The sequence below is a fragment of the Ptychodera flava genome, chromosome 20, assembly GCF_041260155.1.
Source record: "Ptychodera flava strain L36383 chromosome 20, AS_Pfla_20210202, whole genome shotgun sequence".
NCBI lineage: Eukaryota > Metazoa > Hemichordata > Enteropneusta > Ptychoderidae > Ptychodera > Ptychodera flava.
The window spans coordinates 11,353,429-11,376,580 of record NC_091947.1 but is presented as its reverse complement, the minus strand read 5'-3'; the positions used below and the strand labels follow the sequence as shown (position 1 = coordinate 11,376,580).

Sequence of the window (23,152 nt, the reverse complement as noted above, 5' to 3'; positions counted from 1 at the left end):
GACCCCTTGACCTTTGACCCCAAAGTGAAAAGGGGTCACACGCACAGTGGTTGCTACTTACATATTACCTATGGCAACATATCCCTGGTACATGACTTTGCACACCAATGACAGACAATCTGAATGGCCTAGAATGAATGAACCTGGACAAGAGGCCTGAAACAAGGCTGGTGAGGTCAAGCGCCATGTGCAATAGAAAAATGGGTAGCTAGATAACGCATACAAAGATGATTGCGTCAGTATTGCAAAAGTGGCTACAGGATAGCTGTGTACTGCACGGCGGCCTCGCTCTGTGGACCTACAAACTAGATTTGTGTTATCACACAATTCTTTATTTTGTAAGTACATGGCGCTACGCAGGATATGGAGTTAAAATATTTTTAAATATGAAACAGAAAAAGAGCAAAGTAAATAAACAAAATACAAGGAATTGAACTAGCAGTGAAAACCTGACTACAGATAAGTGTAATGTCGATAAACTAAGAAAGTTAAGAAACTAGGTTAAAGTACTACATCAAAACTAAGTTAACAAAACAATTCAAAGATTGGGCGAGGGGTCTCCGCCAGTCTGCTTCCAGGGCAAACGTTTGGGTTGCAAAATTGGGTTTGCAGGCCTTTGGGAAGCCGAAAGTGAAAGTGGTTTTACCAGGCCGGTGGTGACCACCTTCTTGAGTGGGGGTACATGTAATGGACGACCCAAGCGGAGGGCAGTCGGACAGACTAGACGGAGAGACCCCCATGAAACTTTGTAGGAGAACGGTGTTTTTTAAAGAAGGTATGGATGATGGTGACGCTCACGGCCAAAGTTGTTTAGCTTGGCTTGAGAAGATGGAATTCGTGATGCTCAACAGCCAAAGTTGATCTCGCTCGGCTGGTGAAATGGACTGGTGACGCTCAACGGCCAGGTTGACTCTCTTGGCTGAGGATGAGATATGGGAACCCATGCCCCGAAGGGCAGGCAGCACGGCTCGGGGCAGTTGTGATCTGGGGGATAGGTGTCCCTGTACGGCCCCAGGATGAGTGGCTGACTGATACAGAGCCATGCAAATACCTCTCCCACATAGCTGAACAATTGACAATTACAGACATATTGAAAACAGCGGTCATTACACTGCTGCAAAAAGGGCTGGTACAGGGCTCAGGGAAATAGCTGTCACCCGTTTTACTTAAAAACCAATTCTTTGGTAATGTCATTCACACCCATGATACATAGCTGCAGGGACGCAAAGTATATTGATATGAAATGCAAATATGCCACAGTTCAGACAGTTACACTTTCACCACTGCTGTAGCAGATAAATTTTGATATACCTAGTACAACGTGTAGTTGCACAGGGCTGTTAGAGCTGTGTGCACATTCATGCAAAATTGCAGTCAAGTGTTACAAGAGTGTGCAGGGTTCCCTGTGTAGTCTTCCTCATATTGATGAATATAAGTCTTAGGTAAAAAGTGCATGTGAGTAGAAGAAATTTGATTTTTTAAATTTCATCGAAAAATGTTGATTCAGTATACATGGTAGTCTCTGAGAAAACAATTTTTTTTCAATATAAAACTAGCAATATCATTTCATTTATTGTACTTGATTAGAATAGGATGGTGACAAGTGCATATGTGTTTAAATGCATTTCTGGTGATCCTTGGGATCGCCTTTGTTCTGGCTGTAAGAGGATTAGAGGATTAGAGTGTGGTAGCCTTTTGATTTTCATTGAAATTATAATCTTGTGGGTAAATTTTCTGATGAGACAATCTGGCGTCAACGCATGCCTTTAAGAAATTTGATTTTGGAATTTTCACAAAAAAGTGGATCCACTATACATAGGAGTCTATGAAAAACAATGATTTTTTTTTCGATATTAATCTAGCAATATCTGTGCATTTATAGCATTGGATGATTGGCATAAATGTACTTGGCCAAATAAGGTGATTAAAAGTGCGTATGTACACAAGAAATTTAATTTTGGATTTTCACCGAAAATGTTGATCCCCTATATATGGAAGTCTGTGAGAAAGTTATGAACAATGTTTTCAATATAAACTTAACAATATATATGCACTTAAAGACATTGGATAATTGACATAAATGAACTTGATCAGAATAGGGTGGGTACAAGTGCATATGTGTACAAGAAATTTGATTTAGGGATTTCACTTAAAATCATACACGGCTGATCCACAAAGATGGGAGTCGATGAGAAAACTGAAAATAATTATTTCTTTCCGTTATAAAACTGGCAATATCTATTCATGTATTGACGTTGAATGATTGATACAATTCTACGTGATTAAAATAGGGTAGCTACAAGTGCATATTTGTACAAGAAATGTTATTTTTGTAATTTCAGCAAAAATGTTGATTCACTATGCATGGCAATTGTTGTGAAGTTTCTTTAGACGACTCATTCAGACCTTGCATTCATCATAAAACTTGATAATGTAAATGTGATCATCTTTCAGACTAAGATTGTAAAATGCGAGCCTCCCCAGGGCAAGTTTGTAAAATATGACCTCCCCCCCCCCATCTTCCGGCTCACACCCCCTCATAATAACTGGAGACTCCCTGTGGCTGCGTCAAAGTTACCTCTGGAGTGGAGGCTGGAGAGTTGATTAGGATCTGAAATCAAAGTAAAACTTAAGTTGCCCACGCGGTAATAGTTGAAAATGCAAGGTTAATTGAACAATAGAATTTGTCACAATACAAATTTACCAAACGAAAAGGATTTGTGTACCTATGATATAAAACCAGGCATGGGATGAAAGACCAAAATATTTCTATTAACATTACATGCCACATAAATATCAATCAGTCTTTTATTTGAGTAAACAAAGCAAGACAAATTATTCTTAGAATGGACAAATAATATGCATTATTCAAATAACACCATACAATGCTATAGAAAGAACAAACTTGGGAAGTTACACAACAACTACAATAAAGTTAGAGAAATCTAAACTTGTGAAGTGTAACTTTGAAATTTTGTGTAATTGTGATATGAATGATGCCAGATTTAAATCTTTTGTTTGACTGTTATGCATCGTGAATTGTGTAGGGGTAATGACATGATCAGATCAAAGTAAGTGAATTTGGTATGATTGACAGCAAAGGTTTGTCAATTCTATGACTGTGTGTCAAATTTTCCAGTTGTTTTGTCTGAAAAAGTATCTTTCACTGTAGTTTTTATGCTCCCTGGAGGTGAAATCCACAAGATATAATTGGTTATTAATAATGATCAGCCGTTCAGAAATCTGTGGAGAGAAAAAGGGATATATATATATAAAATAAGTCATTGACAATGACATAGTCCCCACTTGTAATAGGAGTATTAGTCTTGATGGGGCAGGGAAATGTGGTCATTAAGAAGTATCACTGGAGTGTAATGTTGAGGTCTATGTCGTTGTTCCCAATTTAAAACACATGAGGCATGTCTAAGTTATGGTTCTAAATCGGGGAAAAAGATCAGACCTGTAGCTGTATTGGCCAGCCAAGAAATACATATGCACATAATAAATGAGGTACAGGATGTGACATCTTAAGGTCTAATATCCTATCAAAATTGAAGGGTATAGAACTTGTGGTTACTTAGTTATGCATATATATGTATATTCAAGGTCAAAGGTCATCGAGATCACGTGACATTTTGAAAAAAAATGTATTGCTAATAAATCCCTATATGCCAAAAATCAGACCTCTAGCTCTTTTCGCTTGCCCAGAATTAGATATGTGCATAATTAATGAGGTAAAGCGTGTGTTGTCATAAGGTCTCCCATCCTACTAAATATAAAGGACATAGCACTTGTGGTTACTTATTTATTGACATAAACGTATATTTTAGGTAAAAGTTCATCGAGGTCACATGACATTTTGTCAAAAAATTTATATCCTATATTTATCCCATAACAAAAATCAGACATCCAGCTCTATTGGCTTGCTCAGAATTAGATATGTGCATAATTAATGAGGTACGCGGCGTCATACCAAATATGAAGGGTGTACCACTTGTGGTTACTGAGTTATGGACAAATATGTATATTTGAGGTCAAAGGTCATTGAGGTCACGTGACATTTTGTCAAAAAAGTTGTATTGCTAAGTTATCCCTATATACCAAAAATCAGAGCTCTAGCTCTATTGGCTCGCTCAAATTATATATGCACATAATTAATGAGGTATATTATGTGGCGTCATAAGGTAGCCCATCATACCAAATATGAAGGGTGTAGCACTTGTGGTTACTGAGTTATGGATAAATATGTACATTTGAGGTCAAAGGTTTAAAATGATGTACCAATCATTTTGGAATACTGTTTCAATTTATTTCATTCTATTGGTTGCGTCATTGTCAAGTTTTCGCTGAATAGAGATTGATTTTAAACGGAGTATACCAGGGTGATTGGAGTGTTATGCTTGATTTCATAGCGACGTAATTACTGATTGTAGGTATGCTGATGCAGAATGAGAATGAGATTTGGTTAGATTTTCACCCTTCCAAACTTTCGTTTAGGAGGAGTTGAGGGCAAGACAATTAGTTATGTTTACCATGCACAAGCTTTAATTATCCACGGCCTCTTAGGCTTTTAGGCAATTACTCTTCAATTAGGTTTGCTGTCACAAATAGATATGAAAACGCTATTGTGAGCAATATAAGACACGTACATTAGAAAAATTCCAAAATTTTGTGAAGGTTTTGACCGTGGGTAATTTTGCCTGACATATTCACAGCATTGTGTTTATGGTATTGTACCTACACTAGATTTGAAATGAAAGTGCTCCTGTGTTATTGTATATGTTGCTGTTGTCTGTAATTTGACACTTTTCTCCAAGGTTATGCCATTAGATTTTAACTTGATTGAAATGCTTAAGTTTAACATCACTAGCAATATCCATTGTGTATAGCTTCAATTTTATATCTAAATGTGAAAGATCGGAAAATATGTGAAATTAAAATTAGATGTGAAATTGACGTGCCTAATCGGTTCTATACACGAGACAGTGAAACAAAAAATACACACTACTATACATTAAACGCAAATCACCAATATATGAACGATGTGTGGAGTTGCTTTCCCTTTATTAACTAATTTCTTTCACTTCTACCATAACAGTCCGTCCAGTTAAGGTAGTTATATGTGCAAATCGGCAAATATAGGTGATATCACAATGCTAAATGTCTTTCATCACGGTACGTAATCACATCATCAAATTAGCGAAATTCTTAAACTTTTGTCATATTCTTCCTTCATTCCTTCTTGTCCCTATTTGGTAAAAGCATTTAATATGCAAACTACTAAAACGCAGATTTAAAACTGTTAATTGAACATATTAGTGTCGTATCATAGAATCGTCAATATACATGGCATTTTGTCGACTTTGGTCATCTATACAGATATATATTCCAAATTAGAAAAGTCTCTTAAAAACCTTAGTTACTTATTAGGTTTGCAAAAATGCTAAATGACTTTCACTTATGTTATATAAGAGTATTTTCAGTTTTGTCAACTTTGGTCAGTCCATCGAGATGTATATCTGTAATAAGGAAAGTTCATTACATATACAAACAAAGAGTAAATTGTCAAAATTCTTAAAAAGACAAACAAACAGACAAACACTAATATAGACATACACAGAGAATTAAAAACATCAGTACCACAATAGCTCATTCGAATCAACACACTAGCTAAAGATCGTAGTCACAGTGAATACTATTTATCCGAGTCCTGTGTTCCCCACTCCTCATAATTTAGTGCATCCTCCCTTGCTATATAAATGAGCAAAAATAAGTCAAAATATTACTTCAAAAATTAATTTCTGCTGAACTATGGAACCAACAACCACCGAAACTTTATCAGATCTAGTTTCCATCCTAAATATTCTGTGTACCTAATTTCATGACATTTGATGAATGAGTTTGAGAGATATGACCCTAACACACACACACAGACATACATACATATTACAGACACACATACAGACTAACAAACGCCACCCTATGACAGAGGCCCACTTAGGTGGGCTACGCCCACCGCGTGGGCCAAAAAATGAGATGTAATGAGAAGGTTACGTAGTAGCTGCTAAATATTCCCGTAATGGTTAATAAAATCAGTATAATAAAGATTTATTTTATTCCATTCACTACTTATAAGGGTATTAGATATTATCTGATGTTGCAAACACTGTGACATAATTTTTTCTCTATTTTTAGACAGTATTAGTACTGTAGACAGAAGAGAATTAAAATCTATTTATTTATTTATTTATTTATTTATTTATTTATTTATTTATTTGTCTATTACGCCAACTACCAAAGTCACTGAAATGTTTTGTATGATATGTTAATTACTGCGTCATTTCATTAGAAATCAGTCAGACTGCAAACACGGTGTCAGAGTGAACAACACGTGGCCCCCGTCATTTTACCATTGTCGACCAGCATCAAACAGATTTTAACGAAAGTCAAAATAGCAGTGCGCGCATGGATATTTTACATCTAGTGTTAAGCGTCTACTTTAACGTCGAAAACATCGAAAGGCTTCACTGGCCCGGGTAACCATGGAAACCGGTCAGTACATTGTTCACCGGCCCGCTAACATCCCGGATGTTCTTATTCAAATCAATGCACTAATTTGCATTCACCTCGAGGCATGTCATAATCTCCTACTCTTTTCTGACATCTTTCTCTGGGATCATCTCAAGAAATGCCGTTGGCATCTTCTTGTATTTGTATCCAGTCTTCAAACCCTGCAAGAACAGTGAGGGCTAAGGTTTACTATAGGTCCAGTGAATCTTCATGCTCTGAATTGAACATCTTAAATTGATACTTAAGCTCAAAGGTTACTCATGTCTAGAATTGCATAGCCTACTCTTTAGACGGAGTATTTTGGCCTTCGGAGATTTTTGGCCTTCTTCCTTACTCCGTCTAGCCACGCAGTCGATGATAAAGCTATAGTACACGTAGTGAGCAAAAACTGCAAATTTAGATGTAAATGGTGGCCAACAGAGGCCAAGACGTCACTGGCGTCCCTTTCAAAGTCAATCACTTAAAATGGTCTTCTCATGATTGGCCTATGATCTAATGGGTGTTGCTTTTTAATATTCATTCTGCTAAATTATGTCAAACGTTCCCTGGCGAGTTTTTCTCGCGGTAATTATATTAAAGCTACGCTCCGAACAAGTCTCCTGAGAGGATTTATTAGTGATTAATTTTGAAAGGGACAACAGTGACGTCACGGTCTCTGTTGGCGACCACTCAAATTTAAAATGAGCAGATTATAAACATGTAGCTTGGTCACAGCTCACGCGGCTAGACAGAGTGTGGACGAAGGCCGAAAGCGAAGTATAGGGTCTAGGCTAGGATTTACATTATGTACTTAACTACTTAGATGCCAAAGTGGATTAGGGATATAATGCAGCTGAATTTCTCTCCATGATCGATAAATACCCAATTATAATTTGTATTTTTATTCGTTTTTATTTATTTATTTATTTTACTCATTTATTTTGTAAGGCTTATAATCTGATACATATTTCTAAAATAGCAATGGTCGAAGCTTTATTATCATCGTTATGCAACACAAAACAATCCAAGTTGTGGATATCGCTGTATATACGTTGTAATTACCCTGCATTTCTGTGAGCAGTGTATCTCGCAGTAAGAACTCTTTTATTGACATAATCCGCTCCATACAAATTTTTACTGAAAGCATGATTCTTACCATAATATCTAACATTCTCATTTCACCTTCAAATTGTATCTCTTTCACTGACATTGGTTTGTCACTTTTGGTCATTTGTCCTCCATCGCCAGTGTTATCACGAGAAATAACATCTTGTACCTTTTCAAACGTGTCCTCTTTAGGCATAATGACATTATCTAAATTGCCAGAAGCCATTAAGCGAACCTATGGTATGGTATAGATAAGAGATTAAGAGAGATAAAGACAGCAGAAAGATAGAGAAATGAGGTAAATACAAAAATAATTGCTTTTTACAAGTGCATGAGCCTTGTTTGTCTAAGGGAGCGTTCAGTTATTATGACCGGGGATGGGCCGGCAAAATCCAGGGGGGGGGGGTCACCTCAAATTTGAAAACTGCAAAGGCCATGTATTTTTCAAACAGCTCAGAGGGGGGTCACTTAATTTTCATAAGTATCCGTCCCGTCAAAAGCAGTTTCAGTGTTCAGAAATATTCTGGGAGATAAAAATGATTCGTTGCATGATTTCATTCTCTGAAGTTATTCACCTGTATATCTGAACAAAAGTATGATTATCTGTCACATGAACATCTTGACTTGACAACTCTGAGGCTTATCTTATCGTAAATCAAGCTCACTGCACTGAGGGCAATGAACAATTCCTATTACTTACATATTAGAGATATAGCAAGTTTTGTCAGGGATATTATTTAACAGTTACCTGTACTGAGACTACTAGTACCATGAAAGTTAAATAATACTTTTAGGTGAAATTCCAATATCATAATTGATGTGCACATCTGAACTTTTAAATACCCTATTTGAATCAGTACATTTGTATCAATTATCAAACACCTATAAAAGCACAAATTAATTTAGTTTAGCATTGTAAAAAAAATATTCTTAGTTTTCTCATAGACTCAAGTGTATAGTGAATCAGCATTTCGGTGAAATTCCAAAATCTAATTTCTTGCACACATATCAACCTTTAACCATCCTAGGCAAACTAAGTACTTTAAAATGAATTATCAAATGTCTATGATTACACAGATTTTGATAGTTTTGTATTGGAAAAAAATTATTCATATTTTCCTCATAGACTCCCATGTACAGTGAATCTACATTTTGGAATAATTCCAAAATGCCATTTCTGGCGAACACATCCATTTGTTTTCACCCTAATCTAATCAAGTACATTGATATCAATAATCGAGAGTACATAAATACATGTGTTTACCTATTTTGTATTGGAAAAAAATTATTCATACTTTCCTCATAGACTCCCATGTATAGTGGATGAACATTTTCAGTGAAATTCCATAATCAGATTTCTTGTACACATAATATGCACCTCTACCATCATATTCTAATCAAGTACAATTATGTTAATTGTGAAAGTCTGTATATGCACAAGTATACCAAGTTTTTCATTTGAAAAAATATTATTCACAATTTTATCATTGACTCCCATGTATAGTGGATGAACATTTTTGGTGAAATTCTAAGGTCACACTTTTTGTCCACATGCCAATTGTAACAGCCATATTTCAAGTACATTTATGTAAATTATCAAATATCCATAAATGCATAGATATAGTTTTGCATTGAGAAAGTATTACATAGATTCCTCATATTTGTATGAGAAAATAAATGTATACCATGTATAGTGAATCAACATTATCAACAGCTGATTTTCAATTAAATCCAAATATCAAAATATGTACACTCGCTTGCGCAAAAATATTGCGATCCACCAGTAATTTCTGCCCAACCCCTTTGAGGGGTAATTTCATATTTATAGCAAGTCAGAATGGGAAATCTGAGCATTAACACCTTTTGAGTTTGTAAGGAAGGTCATTTGAAAAAATCTAAGCTCTTTTTGGGGGATTCTATCGCTCATACCCCTGAGGTGTTTGTGTGTGCAGCTAATTTACTCAAGCAATGTGGGGGGGGGGGGTCATGAATATTTTTTGTCATCTTGAAAGGGGGTCATCAATTTTTGGTACAATGAGTAGGGGGGGGGTTCACTTATTTTGACTGATGCGCAGGAAGAATTTGCCGGCCCACCCCTGGCCATAATAACTGAAAGCTCCCTAACAAGCAGAGATTCCCTGAAGAAACGTCCCTTGACACACACACACACACACACACACACACACACACACACACACACATACACTTGTGTTGGTATATACATACATACATATATATATATATATATATATATATATATATAATATATATACATATATATATATATATAATATATATATGTGTGTGTGTGTGTTGTGTGTGTGTGTGTGCGCGCATGTATACACAATCATACTACACAGATGTTCTCGTTTGAAGTTACAGTCTTCGATGCTACAAGCAGACAGTTATAAAAAATTGTACCTGTTAGCTGAGCAGTTTGGTATATGACCAGACCTGAAACAATTTGGTCTTATTGTCGTAGGACTGATATGAAATCCATCAAACAAATCAGGCAGCTCATCCAATGCGTAAACTGATATGCCTATACTAGAAAGTCCTGAAAGGGGATAAAATATTGAACAGTGTAAAACATGATCTGTTGTAGTCATTTTGTGTTCTTGCTTTATTTGGTATTTGAAGTACAAATTATGTAGTCCCACCCCTTTCAAAACTCTCAAATGTACTGTGTGCTAGTCGAAAAGGGTTTGTGCATATCAGTTTACTCAGTGGAGGAGCTGCCTGCTGGGTTTGGTGGCTTCCCTATCAGTCTTCCGACAATAAAACAGACTTGTTTACAAGAGGCCATATAGCAAAGTACTCAGCTAAGTTGCTGGGTGTTTAATTAATTTGGGGTGCAGATTACCAGTACGCCCGCTGTTAGTTTCATGCATCCTACAATGATCAGATGTCTGAAACTTATGTAACAGTATGATTCTTTATAATGTTCTCCTTTTAGCATCGAAGACTCGTAATTTCAAACTAGGACATCTGTGTACTATGATTATATATATATATATATATATATATATATATATATATATATATATATGTGTGTGTGTGTGTGTGTGTGTGTGTGTGTGTGTGTGTGTGTGTGTGTGACGTATATATTTCACACTACGTTTCGTCCTAAAAGAAGGACTTCATCAGGTTGAAGATGTCTACAGAAGGAGAATACACAAAAAGAAACAGGCGAGTGTTGATCTTCATTAAATGCTGAACGTATAGGCTGAGTAAATAAGAAAGTTGCAAAAGATATAGGGTATGACAATCCTTACCGTTCATGTGTGGCGCAGATAGAAAGTGGCAATTGAAAATTGACGCTAATGGTTATTTATAGTGCCTGTCCGAGAGCGCTGTGAGCAATTATTATTTGAATCATTTGTCGAGCACAATTAGCTTAGGATGTTGAGATCGTTTGGTGACATTTACCTAATTTTGAAACCCAGATGGATTCTATTTTCTTTAGTCTAATCAAGACGTCAAACAGAGAGAAATTCAATGGGATTCTATATTTATCACATTAATAGTTTTCTCACTTATTGTATGATATGGATGCATTGAATTTATTTTTGCAGATTGCAACAATAGTCGCAATCTGTGATTTAATTTCTGCGAACTACTATCATTTAATGAGTAAAAAGTCTATATCACCTGGGAGATATGAAAATAATTTACAGGGTTATACTTTCATTCATAAATGCGATCAAGTTTAAACTTTGATACGCCTAATGCCATCCTCACTTATAAGACATATATATATATATATATATATATATATATATATATATATATATATATATATATATATATATATATATATATATATATATATATATATATATATAACATCTTACCAAACTCTTATTAAGTTTATCCAATACTTCACATCCAAAAAAATAAATGAAGATACTGTATTAAACTGTACACTACACAATAAATATGATTTTGAGTTGGAAACGCATATTTTCAACAGTTGTCAGGTGAGTGTGCATACACGAGAATATTTCTTTATGCCAATATATTTCTTACCTGAACTTCACAAGCAGACATAACATTAGTCAGTCTGCAATATGCATCCTCAATATTCACTCCGCCAACCAACAAGCCATGGTTTTGCAAAATCAAGGTCTGGGAAATCATTAAAGATGTGAGATTGTAAAGTGTTAATCCACCAGTTCCAATAACCAAAGGATCTCAAAGATATTTCATAACAAATGTCAAGGAATGCTGTATAGACCAGTAAGCATTCATATAAAAATACCGTCAATGACGCTGTACCTTCTCTAATGTGTGGCCAGGTCAGGTAATTGGTTGTTGGCATGGAGTTGTTGGTAAATAGTTGATGATGTAGGGGCATGAGGTGGGATATGGACCCAAAGAACCCAAAAGATGATTAAATACATCAATCAAAAAAAATCTAAGCTACAGTATAAACTGCCTAAAGATAGTTCAATGTGGAAAAAAGTTAAACAATTCAGAAATAAGAATTAACAGTCCAAAATAGTAATGACGCACTTCCTTACTGACCTGAGTGCATGTGAAATACACAACCTGGCATCTGTAAATTAAATGTATACCAAGTGATCATTTCCAGTCACTTTTAACTGTTTTTAATGGATTTTCCAAAGAGTCCTGTGGAAATGATGAAAAACGCTTATCTGGTCTTGTGTTTGTATAACCTCATGGCTGATAATTGTCATAGAAATGAAAAAAAATTGAAAGTGAAGAAATTACTGTTTTTAATAGGCATATTTTCCTTGAAATACATGACCGTCTAAAGAATATATACTTAAAGTGTTTAAGAGTAAATTTCTTTTCAAAAAATAATTTAATTTGTGACCAAAGGATTTTTATTCTTTGAGTTTACAAATTCAAACATTGCTATTTGTTCAATCATCTTGTGCAGTGCAAAATTTATAAAATGACTGAAAAACAAAAAAAATTGGCAGAATTAGAGTCTTTGTGATGTAAAATTATGGGTTGACATCACGATAACTGTTAATCTGTTTGAAGTACTAATATACTATAATTTAAAAAAGAAAAATTCATGCAGAAACGGTAAAATATATTGTCAGCAATGTAGTGTTAATTTTGATTTTACATCAAAATATGCCTTTGCTGGATACCAAATATATAGGGCGAAATATCAGCCATGTTCAGCAAAATCCACACAACAGCATTGATCCTTTTCTAATTTGATTTGATTTGCTTATGTTATCCTTGTTGTATGACAGTCAGTACAATATGGAACTTGAACACAACACAGTGAATAAGTATGCTGTAAATGAAATGGTGTGGCTGCATCCACATGCAGCAATAAAAGTGCCTTTGTCTCTCACCCCTCATTTCCAACCTGTCCCATCCCTGAAAAAATAGTTTGGTCTTATATTTATAATGTTAATAATTTCTGTATTTGTTAAAATGTGCGCATCTCAAAAACTTTTGATCATAAACATTTTCATTGTTTTTTATAGCTGACCAATCAGTTAACCTGTTTATTTTGAATATTTGCGCATTTTTCCTCAGTATTTGACATTTTCTGAATACCTTCTTATTCAGTTTGTCATTTTCTAAAAGTTTAAATGCTCCATTGTGTGGTCAAGCTTTCCACAAGCATCAAATGTGGTACTTCATATAGGAGGGTCTGCCTCTAGAGGGCGGGCATCATGAACACTCCTGTGTTTGTTGGTTAATTCCTCCACGTAAACTTCCGATTGTACTGTGAACATTGAACATGGCCGACGTCCGATTTTCCTGTCTAAAACTTTCACTCATTTTCGTTCATATGACTCTGAAACTCCAGGAAACGATTGGGAAGAAAGGGTTATCTTGAAATATTGAGGTACTCGCCGATATTTTGCAAAATTAAATGAGAAAAAATGCAAGGAAAATGCCGACAGGCTTACATAATGACAGTTTTCAGACTCGGAGGCATATGATCATCTCTGCAGATTATGCAACAGGCCCAGATCACGTGAGGCCATGAGGGGATATCCACGCAACTCAGTACCAAACACTAGCGCTCACAGAGTGAGCAAACACAAAGTGAGTACCCCTAACGTCAGCTCAGTAGTCTGTAATACAGTAGATTGTAGTCAACTAAGAAACCTTGGATAAAGGCTTAACACTGTGGCTATGCCGCTAAGTCCCTTTTGATTTTTGTCATGGCTCAAAATCGTTCTCCCACACCTCAACCTGAGCCATGAACACCCCCACCAGTTTATGATATGACCCATCACAATGGCATGACGTCCACGGATCTTGACAGACGGAAGTCTTGACAGACGGAAGTTCTTGACAGCAGCATATTGGTTTTCAACTCTAATACCTTCTCTGTCTATAAATAGACACGAGAAGGTAAAAATCATTTGGTTATTCATATCAGTGATATTAAGAGTGTATAGTGGATGTGTGTACATGTGTTGTGCAAAATGCGTGTGACAGCATTTTTAACCCTTTCACCACCATGGTTTGGCCCAAAGCCATTGTTGTCAATGGCAAAGTGTACAACATCTTATTTTTCATTTACATGTTGTTAATATTCTATAGATATCTCATCGTCATTTCATCTAACTTAATAAATCTTTTTAGTCCATGTTGTATCTATATTATCTACCTATCCATCTGCTATTTGATGTTTCTCTGACCTATGGCCTCAAAAGCATGCAAAAGAAGAACACAAATCAGCTTTCAGTTGGCAGAATATGTTATGATGGAATGTGATTTCATTTTCCACGATTATTGAACCGCGAAATTTTTGTCACCATTCAGAATTTGGCAAGTATTTCAAGTAGAAGACATGGGATATTGAATTCTCATAAATATTTCATTAATTAATATGTGTCAGTATAGACTGACGTAACAGGCCGTTTCAGCTTAAACACATTGCCATAATCAAATGGTGCTCTATGTTCAATTTGGAAGTCGTCGAGGATTGTTACGTGCATGCCTAAAGGAACCTCCAGCTGTATCAAATTTTAAAATGTAAAAGCAGTCTACAAAGTGATCTGTGATAATTTCTGTAGTAATAGGGCTAACAACAATGAAACAGCCAGGATCATAGGACTCAATGTAAAATCTTATACCTTAGCAGTGGGTCCCATACTCTCGGCGATCGACTTTCTTTCTTCTTCATCCATTACAATACCATTGAATGGATGATAGGCTACTTCCCCAGCAATCAGTACATCCTGAGAACATTCGAGGAGTCCACATTTCATACATGATACCTGTATAGAAAATATGTATTGTTGAAACAAACTTGGGTCAACAGACAAAGTGAAAGTTACAAAGAGTGCACATGCTGCAGTAACCACATGTACTACTTTATCATATCTGACATGATCGACCAGGAACCTATTAATGTTAAAGGTATACTGTCACCTGTTTCAATTCTGCTACAGTTACCAAGGAAAGAGAAAATCTAACTAATCACAGATTTTAAGCGGGTGGCCGCTTTTTAAAACAGCGCCCTCACATAGGCATTTTGAATACCAAGGAACGCCTCTTTGACCATATATGGGCATATTTAGATTACAGGTGACTGTATACTTTCAACCTATGAGAGAGCTAGGCTTATCTGGAAGATATGAGATAAGGAAGAGAAGGTACATAGCAAAGAGATACTTTTGTAGGTTGTTTGATATATTCATCATAAACAGATGCAATTCAAGTATGTAAGGCAAAGGAAATCAAAGACGTATTAACTGCCCGCTGAATGTTTGAAAGTTTGTCCATGTATACCAAACTTCAGACCTCTTGCTCTATTGGTTAGCCATGAACTAGATATTTGTATATATAATGAGGTACAATATGTGGTGGCTTTAGGGAGCCTTCAGTAATTACAGGGATGGGCCGGGGAATTGGGAAGGGGTCACTTTTAGAAAACAGTTCAAGGGGGGGGCACTTTTATAAACCTATCTTGGGGGAGGGTCACTTTTAACAGAAGCTGATATTATGGCCAAAACTTTTATTGTCCATGTGATATTTCCTGAATAGGAAATCACCAACAAAATACGCACACACTTATAGACCGCCATGCATAGTGAATTGACATTTTTGTGAAATTCCAAAATCAAATTTCGTACACAACCATAGACTTGTAACCACTGTAGTCTAATCAAGAACAATAATCTATATAATCAAGCATACATAGATGCACAGATTTATCTAATTTTGTACTGAAAAAAAATTATTCATATTTCATCATAGACCCCAATGCTTAGTGTATTGACATTTAGGTGAAATTTCAAAATCATATTACTTTCACAACCTTAGACTTGTAACCATTCTAGTCTAATCAAGAAAATTGATATCAATAATCAAGAGTACACAAATGCAAAGATTTACCTAATTCTGTATTTGAAAAAGTATTCATAATTTCATCATAGACACCATGGATAGTGAACCAACTTTTTAGATGAAATTCAGAAATCAATTTCTTGTACACAAATGCACATTTTACTTCCCTATTCAAGCAAAATACATTTAAATACATTATCAAACATATATAAAATACAGATATAGCATGTTTTGCGGGGGTAAATTGTCAATAATTTGCCTGATTATAGACTCCATGTATTATGATTTGATATTTTTGGATGAAGCACTAAATCAGCTACATCTTGCCTTCTTATAGTTGCACAAAATATGGTGACCCTCCCTAAAATGTATGAAATACTATATCTCTTCAAAAATTCTTGCGTGATAAATTGTGACTGTCCCTCCAAAAACACCAGCCCTCCCCTCTGTAATTTGTCCCTAACATAACAATTGAACCAAGTGTTATGTAAATTAGCTGATACTGTTTTAGTTATTCGTGGGGAGAATACAGCAGTGGTTGGGGGGGAGGTCAAGTTTTAGAATGTCCGACAAGGGGGAGGGTCACATTGTAGACAGGAGGTGAGGAAGACGGGTCACATTTTACGGCACTAATTTGCATATTTTCAACAGTATCAAAACATTAAAAAAAAATAGTTTCTCAAAATCATATTTTTCATCTACACAACAAATATCAAATCAGTAAGTACGCTTACTGTGGTTCTAAAGATATTTGAGTGGACGGACGCCACACAAACGGACATACATACATACATACATACATACATACATACATACATACATACATACATACATACATACATACATACATACATACATACATACATACCTACCTACCTACCTACCTACCTACCTACCTACCTACCTACCTACCTACCTACCTACCTACCTACCTACCTACCTACCTACCTACCTACCTACCTACCTACCTACCTACATACATACATACATACATACATACATACATACATACATACATACATACATACATACATACATACATACATACATACATACATACAGACTGACGACAAATGCCGGATGGATATCCATCCCAATAGCTTCTATAGACTATAGTCTATAGTAGCTAAAAACTCTGAAGAATTCTGCAGGTAAGCAAATGATGTCATTATGTATATCAATCAGCGATGGTAAGCGGCCATCGCATGTATGGAAAATTGACACAAATGGCAAAGAGTTTTTGATATCGCACGCATTTTTATCGCCTAAACAATGTTGAATATAATGTAAACTACATAAAACTACATATTTATCATTCCATAAGGTATATGATAAAACCTATACGGCCCTGATACGGGCACGCTCGGGCCCTTCCACCATACGACCCCGGAATGCAAAAGCCGTATCCGGGTAGAAAAAAAATTAATAGTCATAGCTGAGCTGCATAGGTATTGGGCAGGTCAAAAGTCACAAAAAGTTCTGAAAAATAATCGTTTTAAAGATTTTCTCAAAATCGACAGGGACAGTTGAACTTTCACATATAGGAACCTGGCCCTCTGGTCTACAAAGTGTGTTTACAGAATTTCGATTGACAAAGCTTTATGCAAATGAAATCGATTTTAATGATTCAATCCAAGATGGCCGCCAGGTCATATTACCAGTTGGCATTGTAACCATATGAAGGATTAAGATTCTTGAGTTTTACTATATGCCAAACTACAAGTCATTCGGTGTAACAGTGTTTAAATGGGAGCCGACTTACATTGAAGTAGGTGAAGGTCGCTCAAGGTCATCAAAAATTGTCAAAAAGAAATTTGTTTCATACTGACTTATGGGACCAAGAACCACGCCTGTAGTCCCTGTAGTGCCTGAGATACGATGATTTTGCAAAATTAATTAGATACGAAAAATCACTTGAATTGAAAATCTACTTCTAAACGATAAAGTCAGTGACCTTGAAATTTGGTACAAAGCATCATGGTAATGTCGTCTAAATTTACTGTTTACAGGTTTTTGATATATCATGTTTTATGCAAATTAGGGAGATTTTAATATTTCAATCTAAGATGGCAGCCAGGTAACATTATCCGCTTAATTGAAAGGGTCATGTGCACTAGTATTCAGTGGGCTTATAGCCCTTCAAGTTTGTAAAAGTTGTGCGTAATAATTTCGGAGATCTGTCTTGGCAAAACAATACAGACGAAGAAGAAGTTGCAGAAGAAAAAGAGGAAGAAGAAGAAGAGGAAGAAAGTTGAACCCCAGAGGGCTTGGGCTCTTCAGAACAGTGACCAAGCTGATAAATGAGATTATCCAGCCCCACGGGGGTTTCCATTTACACTCAGTCTGGTATCTCTACGAATTATCTTGACAGTATTTGTATTAAGCGCTTATGTGCATCTAGCCATCCGGTGTTCCGTTTTTGCCTCAATTCAACAAAAATTGCCTTAAAAATTACAAATTTGTGTATTTCATCACGATTTCAACAAATCTAAATGACGGATTCCTTATGGACATATTATATAAAGCTTTCTGATGAGCACTTTCGAGGAAGAAGACAAAAAAGTGCTTATGTTGTATTGGATACCTAACTGCGCAAGAACCCTTACAAACAAAGTTTTATTGCAGGATCAAGCAATTGCAATACCAAACATCTGTCACAATTATTGACTACAATTTTAACAACCATCAAAAATGGTCTTTTTCGATATTGTGACAAAATGTATGAAACAAGTTGGTTGAATCAAATGTGGATACTAAAAAATTCGAAGGAATTGTTGCTTGATTTAAAAGTCAAGAAAAACAAGTTCAGCTCAATCCGAACATTTGACTTTTCCACATCATACACCACAATTCCCCATGATAAACTTAAAGCAAGGCTGTCATCTCTTGTTAAACAAGCTTTCCTGCATAAAAATGGAAGTAGAAGGTACCAAAACATTACCAACAAACATAGGTCAGGTTATTTCAGTAACAACATGGATGCCCAGCATAAATACACAGATTAAGAAATTATTAAAATGCTTAATTTCTTAATCGACAACATTTTTGTTAAGTTTGGCGGTATGACATTTCAACAATCTATTGGCATACCAATGGGTACAAATTGTGCACCCCTTCTTGCTGATTTATTTCTGTGTTCATATAAAGCAGAGTTCCTACAATCTCTCTACAAAGCAGGATCTAAAAAACTTGTAAGGGGTTTTAACAACACGCACAGATATATTGATGATCTGATTAGTCTAGACAATCAAGACATATCAAATTACTGACATCATATTTATCCTGATGAGTTGGAAATCAAAGAAACCACAGAGAGTAGGAACTCTGCTTCATACCTTGATCTGTTCCTACAAGTGAGTACTAATGGGCTATACACTAAGCTGTATGACAAAGGGGATGACTTCGAATTTGAAATCATAATTATCCCCGCTTTTCAAGTAATATTCCGTCTGCAGCTGCTTATGGTGTGTACGTATCTCAACTTCTCAGGTATTGTAGGGCTTGTGATTCCTACGCTGATTTTCAACTGAGACACAGTTCATTGGCATCAAAATTAGTGAGACAGGGATACACAATAAAAAGACTTTTTGACCGAAAATGAAATTTGCCTAAAAAATACAAACTTGCATCTTAATAACAGTTTGAACAAACTTGGGTCGGATCATCTCTGGGGACCTGTATACCAAATCTATAAGCTGTCAGACCAGCCAGCGGTAATGGGGGAGAAGATTTTTGCCATATTTTTTGCATAATTAGCATATTTTTGAGATTATCAATAAAATCAAAGTAACACATGCAGTACGGGAGACGGGAGACGCGCGACGCGGAACGAGGCTGGACATGTGATCGATCCAGACGTCTTTTTCGAACGCTCCTCCGGCTGCATGGCAAATTTGCAGAATCAGACCCGAAAAGAGTTTAGCAGAGGTTGAATTTAGGACTAAGAACATATATAGTACTTACAGAAACAGCAATGCCTCCGAGAGTGGACAAGAAAAAGGGAAAAAAAGAGAAAACAGGCAAGTTAGTTGAGCCAAGGTTATCTCGAGCACGTGGAGCCACGTCACCGCTGAGTCTACATACGCAAGAAGAAATGAGCGATGAAAGTGTAGAAGAAAGTCAAACGGAAGAAAACGTAACGATTGAAATGGTATTCAGTCTTCTGCAAAAGTTGGACAGAAAGACAGATAAACAACACAAAGATATCGAAGCAGCTTTGAGAAGGCTGAATGAAGTAGAAGACAAACAGACGCAGTTGCAAGAAAAGATAGACGAAATTACCGACGCGGTGAATAACCTCGACTACCAAGAAACTCAGATACAGTTAGAACGTATGGAGGCAGAGCTGAAAGATACGAAAGCTGAGACGGAGAAATTAAAGGAGGAAAATCTAAGAATGCAGAGATATACGCATGGATTTAATTTGAGATTCGGTGGAATCAAGGAAACTGAAGGTGAAAACTCTATAGAAAAGTTGCAACTTTTACTGCAAGAGACACTCAATATAGACGCCGACGCTGTTGAATATGCACACCGTACAGGTCAACCACGTGGAGGTCCACGACACATTATTGCCAGATTTGTGAGACGTACTACACGTCGCCAAGTATGGATGAAGAAGGAAAAATTGAAGGAAAAGGGTGTCTTTGTAAAAGATGACCTCTGTGAGGCAGATTTCAGAATGAAAATGAAAGTAAAACCGCTAATGAAGGAAGCATTTGAAAAAGGCCATAAGGTGAGCTTCAGAAATGGGTCCCTATTTATCGATGGACAGCGGCATCGGGGAGGAGAAATTGTTAACCGAAACAAGTAAAGTACAATATTTGGGATGTGCAGACGTATAGAATGATTTAAATTGAAGTGTGAATATGCACGGGCAAACTTTTATTTAACTGAGGATATGATGAAACCGATACGCCGTCTCTGTCGGCGAGAGGCACAGCAAGGGTGAAAGTGTTTCCTGGCTGACAAGCAGGATTTGCTCCCGGGCAAACGCGGCTTGGAACATCGTTCGTCGACCGCCCGCGCTCGTTTGGTGTGCACGACATGGAATTTAGTTCGTCGATAAAAGGGGAATTCAAGATGTAGACTGGCTGTGAACACAGGTGTAAATTTTTTCGTTGTTGGAGGTGATTGGACAAAAGGTCTGAACACATTAAAACAAAGTGTGAAGTAGTTTATTTAAAAAAAATTGTATAAAAGATTGTAATGTTAGAGTGCAGCTGGGGGAGTTCCGATTTTTTGCCTGTTCCCCTTTTCTGTTTCTTTTGCTGCAGGTATTGCAGCTGTTTTCGTGTACATGCCTTCCTACTGTGGTAGGAACTGTTTTGTTTTGTTTTTGTTTTTGTTTTGTTTTTGTGTTTTTTTCGCCTTTTCTGTTTGCATTGTTTTGTTTTGTTCTTTTTGTCTTTTTTTTTCTCTGTAAATTTTTCAAAATGGGTTACAAAAATAAGAGGTTGTATGAGTGTATTGTATACAAAATAAGTGAAAAATCATGGTATGTAATATAAAAATTATAAGTGTGAACACTAGAGGTCTTGGACATTACAAAAAACGTAAGAGTTTATTTAAGTGGATATCTGAGAGAAATCCAAATATAATTTTGCTACAAGAAACACACAGCACAAATGAAACCTCCAAATACTGGTCTTCCCAATTGAAAGGTCATAAAATTTTTGCTCATGGTTCTAGTAATAGTAAAGGAGTTCTTACTGTATTTAATGGTATGGATTTTAATGTAAACAAAGTGGTAAGTGATCCTGGGGGACGATTTATTATAACTGATATTGACATTTCAGACAAAAAATTTATTATAGTTAATTCATATGCACCAAATGAGGAAAAAACTCACATGTTATTTTTGAAAGACTTATTTTTAAATATGAAAGATTTTGTTCAAGATCCAAATGTTAACATTATCTGGGGTGGGGACCATAACATTGTGCTTGATCCAATTAAAGATAGAATGGGGGGTAACCCTAGACCCTGGAAGCACTCATGTAAGATCTTTAAAGAGATAATGGAGTCCTTTGAGTTAGTAGATATTTGGAGAGTGAGAAATCCAGATAACAATGCTTTTACTTGGAAAAGGTATAGACCAGATTTAATACAGAGTAGACTAGACTACTTTATAATCAGTGATAATTTACAGTTAGACATCCAAAATACAGGTATAATGCCTTGCTTTCTATCAGATCATTCTGCTATCACCCTTGAAATGGGTTGGGAGGAAACAATAAGAGGCCCATCTTATTGGAAGCTGAATAATAGCTTTTTGAAGGATAATGATTATATTGAGTTGATTGAGGATAATTTTCAGTCATGGGTTCAAGAAAGTATGTGTATAGAGGATCCCCGAGTCAAGTGGGACTGGCTGAAATATAAAATCAAACAGATGTCAATAGAGTATGGTAAAAAGAAAGCAAAGGAGCGCAAGAATGTTATGAATGATTTAGAACAGAAACTGGTTCATTTGGAAAAACAATTGAGTGATGCCCCTAGTGAAGAAATTATTTCTGAAATTGAAAGGGTTCAAAATGATATTCAAAATGAGTTTGACAAAAAAATAGAGGGATTAATCATTAGGTCAAGGTGTAACTGGGTGGAAAACGGGGAAAAAAATACCAAGTATTTTCTGCAATTAGAAAAATATAATAGTAGTAGAAGCCAAATAAATAAACTTACTAGGGAGGATGGAATTGAAATTAGGGGATTAGATAAAATAAATCAGGAAATTAAGAATTTTTATCAGAACTTGTATTCATCTAAGCTTGACCATAATATAAGTAGTATGTTAGAAAGTGAAAGTTTTTTCCTAAATAATTGTAACATTCCAAAATTAGATGATGAAATGTCAAATTCATGTGATGGTCCTATTACTGAAGATGAAGCATTAACAGCCTTGAAATCCATGAAAAAAATAAGACTCCTGGGAATGATGGTATAACTTGTGAATTTTATTTACAATTTTGGGCACTTGTTAAAACATTTTTGTTGATTCCTTTACTGCTTCTTTTGAACATGGTGAATTTTCACCATCCCAAAGACAAGGTGTTATTTCCCTTATTGAAAAAAAGGGAAAGATAAAAGGTATATTCGTAACTGGAGACCTGTTACTTTATTAAATGTTGATTATAAGATAGTAACAAAGTGTTTGGCAAAAAGGTTGGACAATATTCTTCCTGTGTTAATACAT

The 23,152-nt window shown here is 35.9% G+C and overlaps 1 protein-coding gene across 5 annotated transcripts in view; it reads right to left on the bottom strand.

Annotated features, from left to right (window-relative positions):
- Window positions 1–365: 365 nt before the first annotated feature.
- The window catches only part of LOC139120025 (alpha-adducin-like), a 32,842-nt gene continuing 10,055 nt past the window's right edge, over window positions 366–23,152 (bottom strand). For 2 of the 5 annotated variants that reach the window (XM_070684038.1, XM_070684037.1), the window contains exons 5-8: window positions 14,742–14,885; window positions 11,686–11,784; window positions 7,706–7,891; window positions 6,511–6,731 (exon numbers count right to left, since the gene is read on the bottom strand). In XM_070684038.1, the coding sequence (XP_070540139.1) occupies window positions 6,648–6,731; window positions 7,706–7,891; window positions 11,686–11,784; window positions 14,742–14,885 (513 nt within the window). In that variant the 3' untranslated portion in view covers window positions 6,511–6,647. Of the gene's footprint in view, window positions 3,244–6,287; window positions 6,732–7,705; window positions 7,892–11,685; window positions 11,785–14,741; window positions 14,886–23,152 lie in introns of those variants that run through there. The other 3 variants (XM_070684036.1, XM_070684034.1, XM_070684035.1) reach the window with 3 other exon arrangements.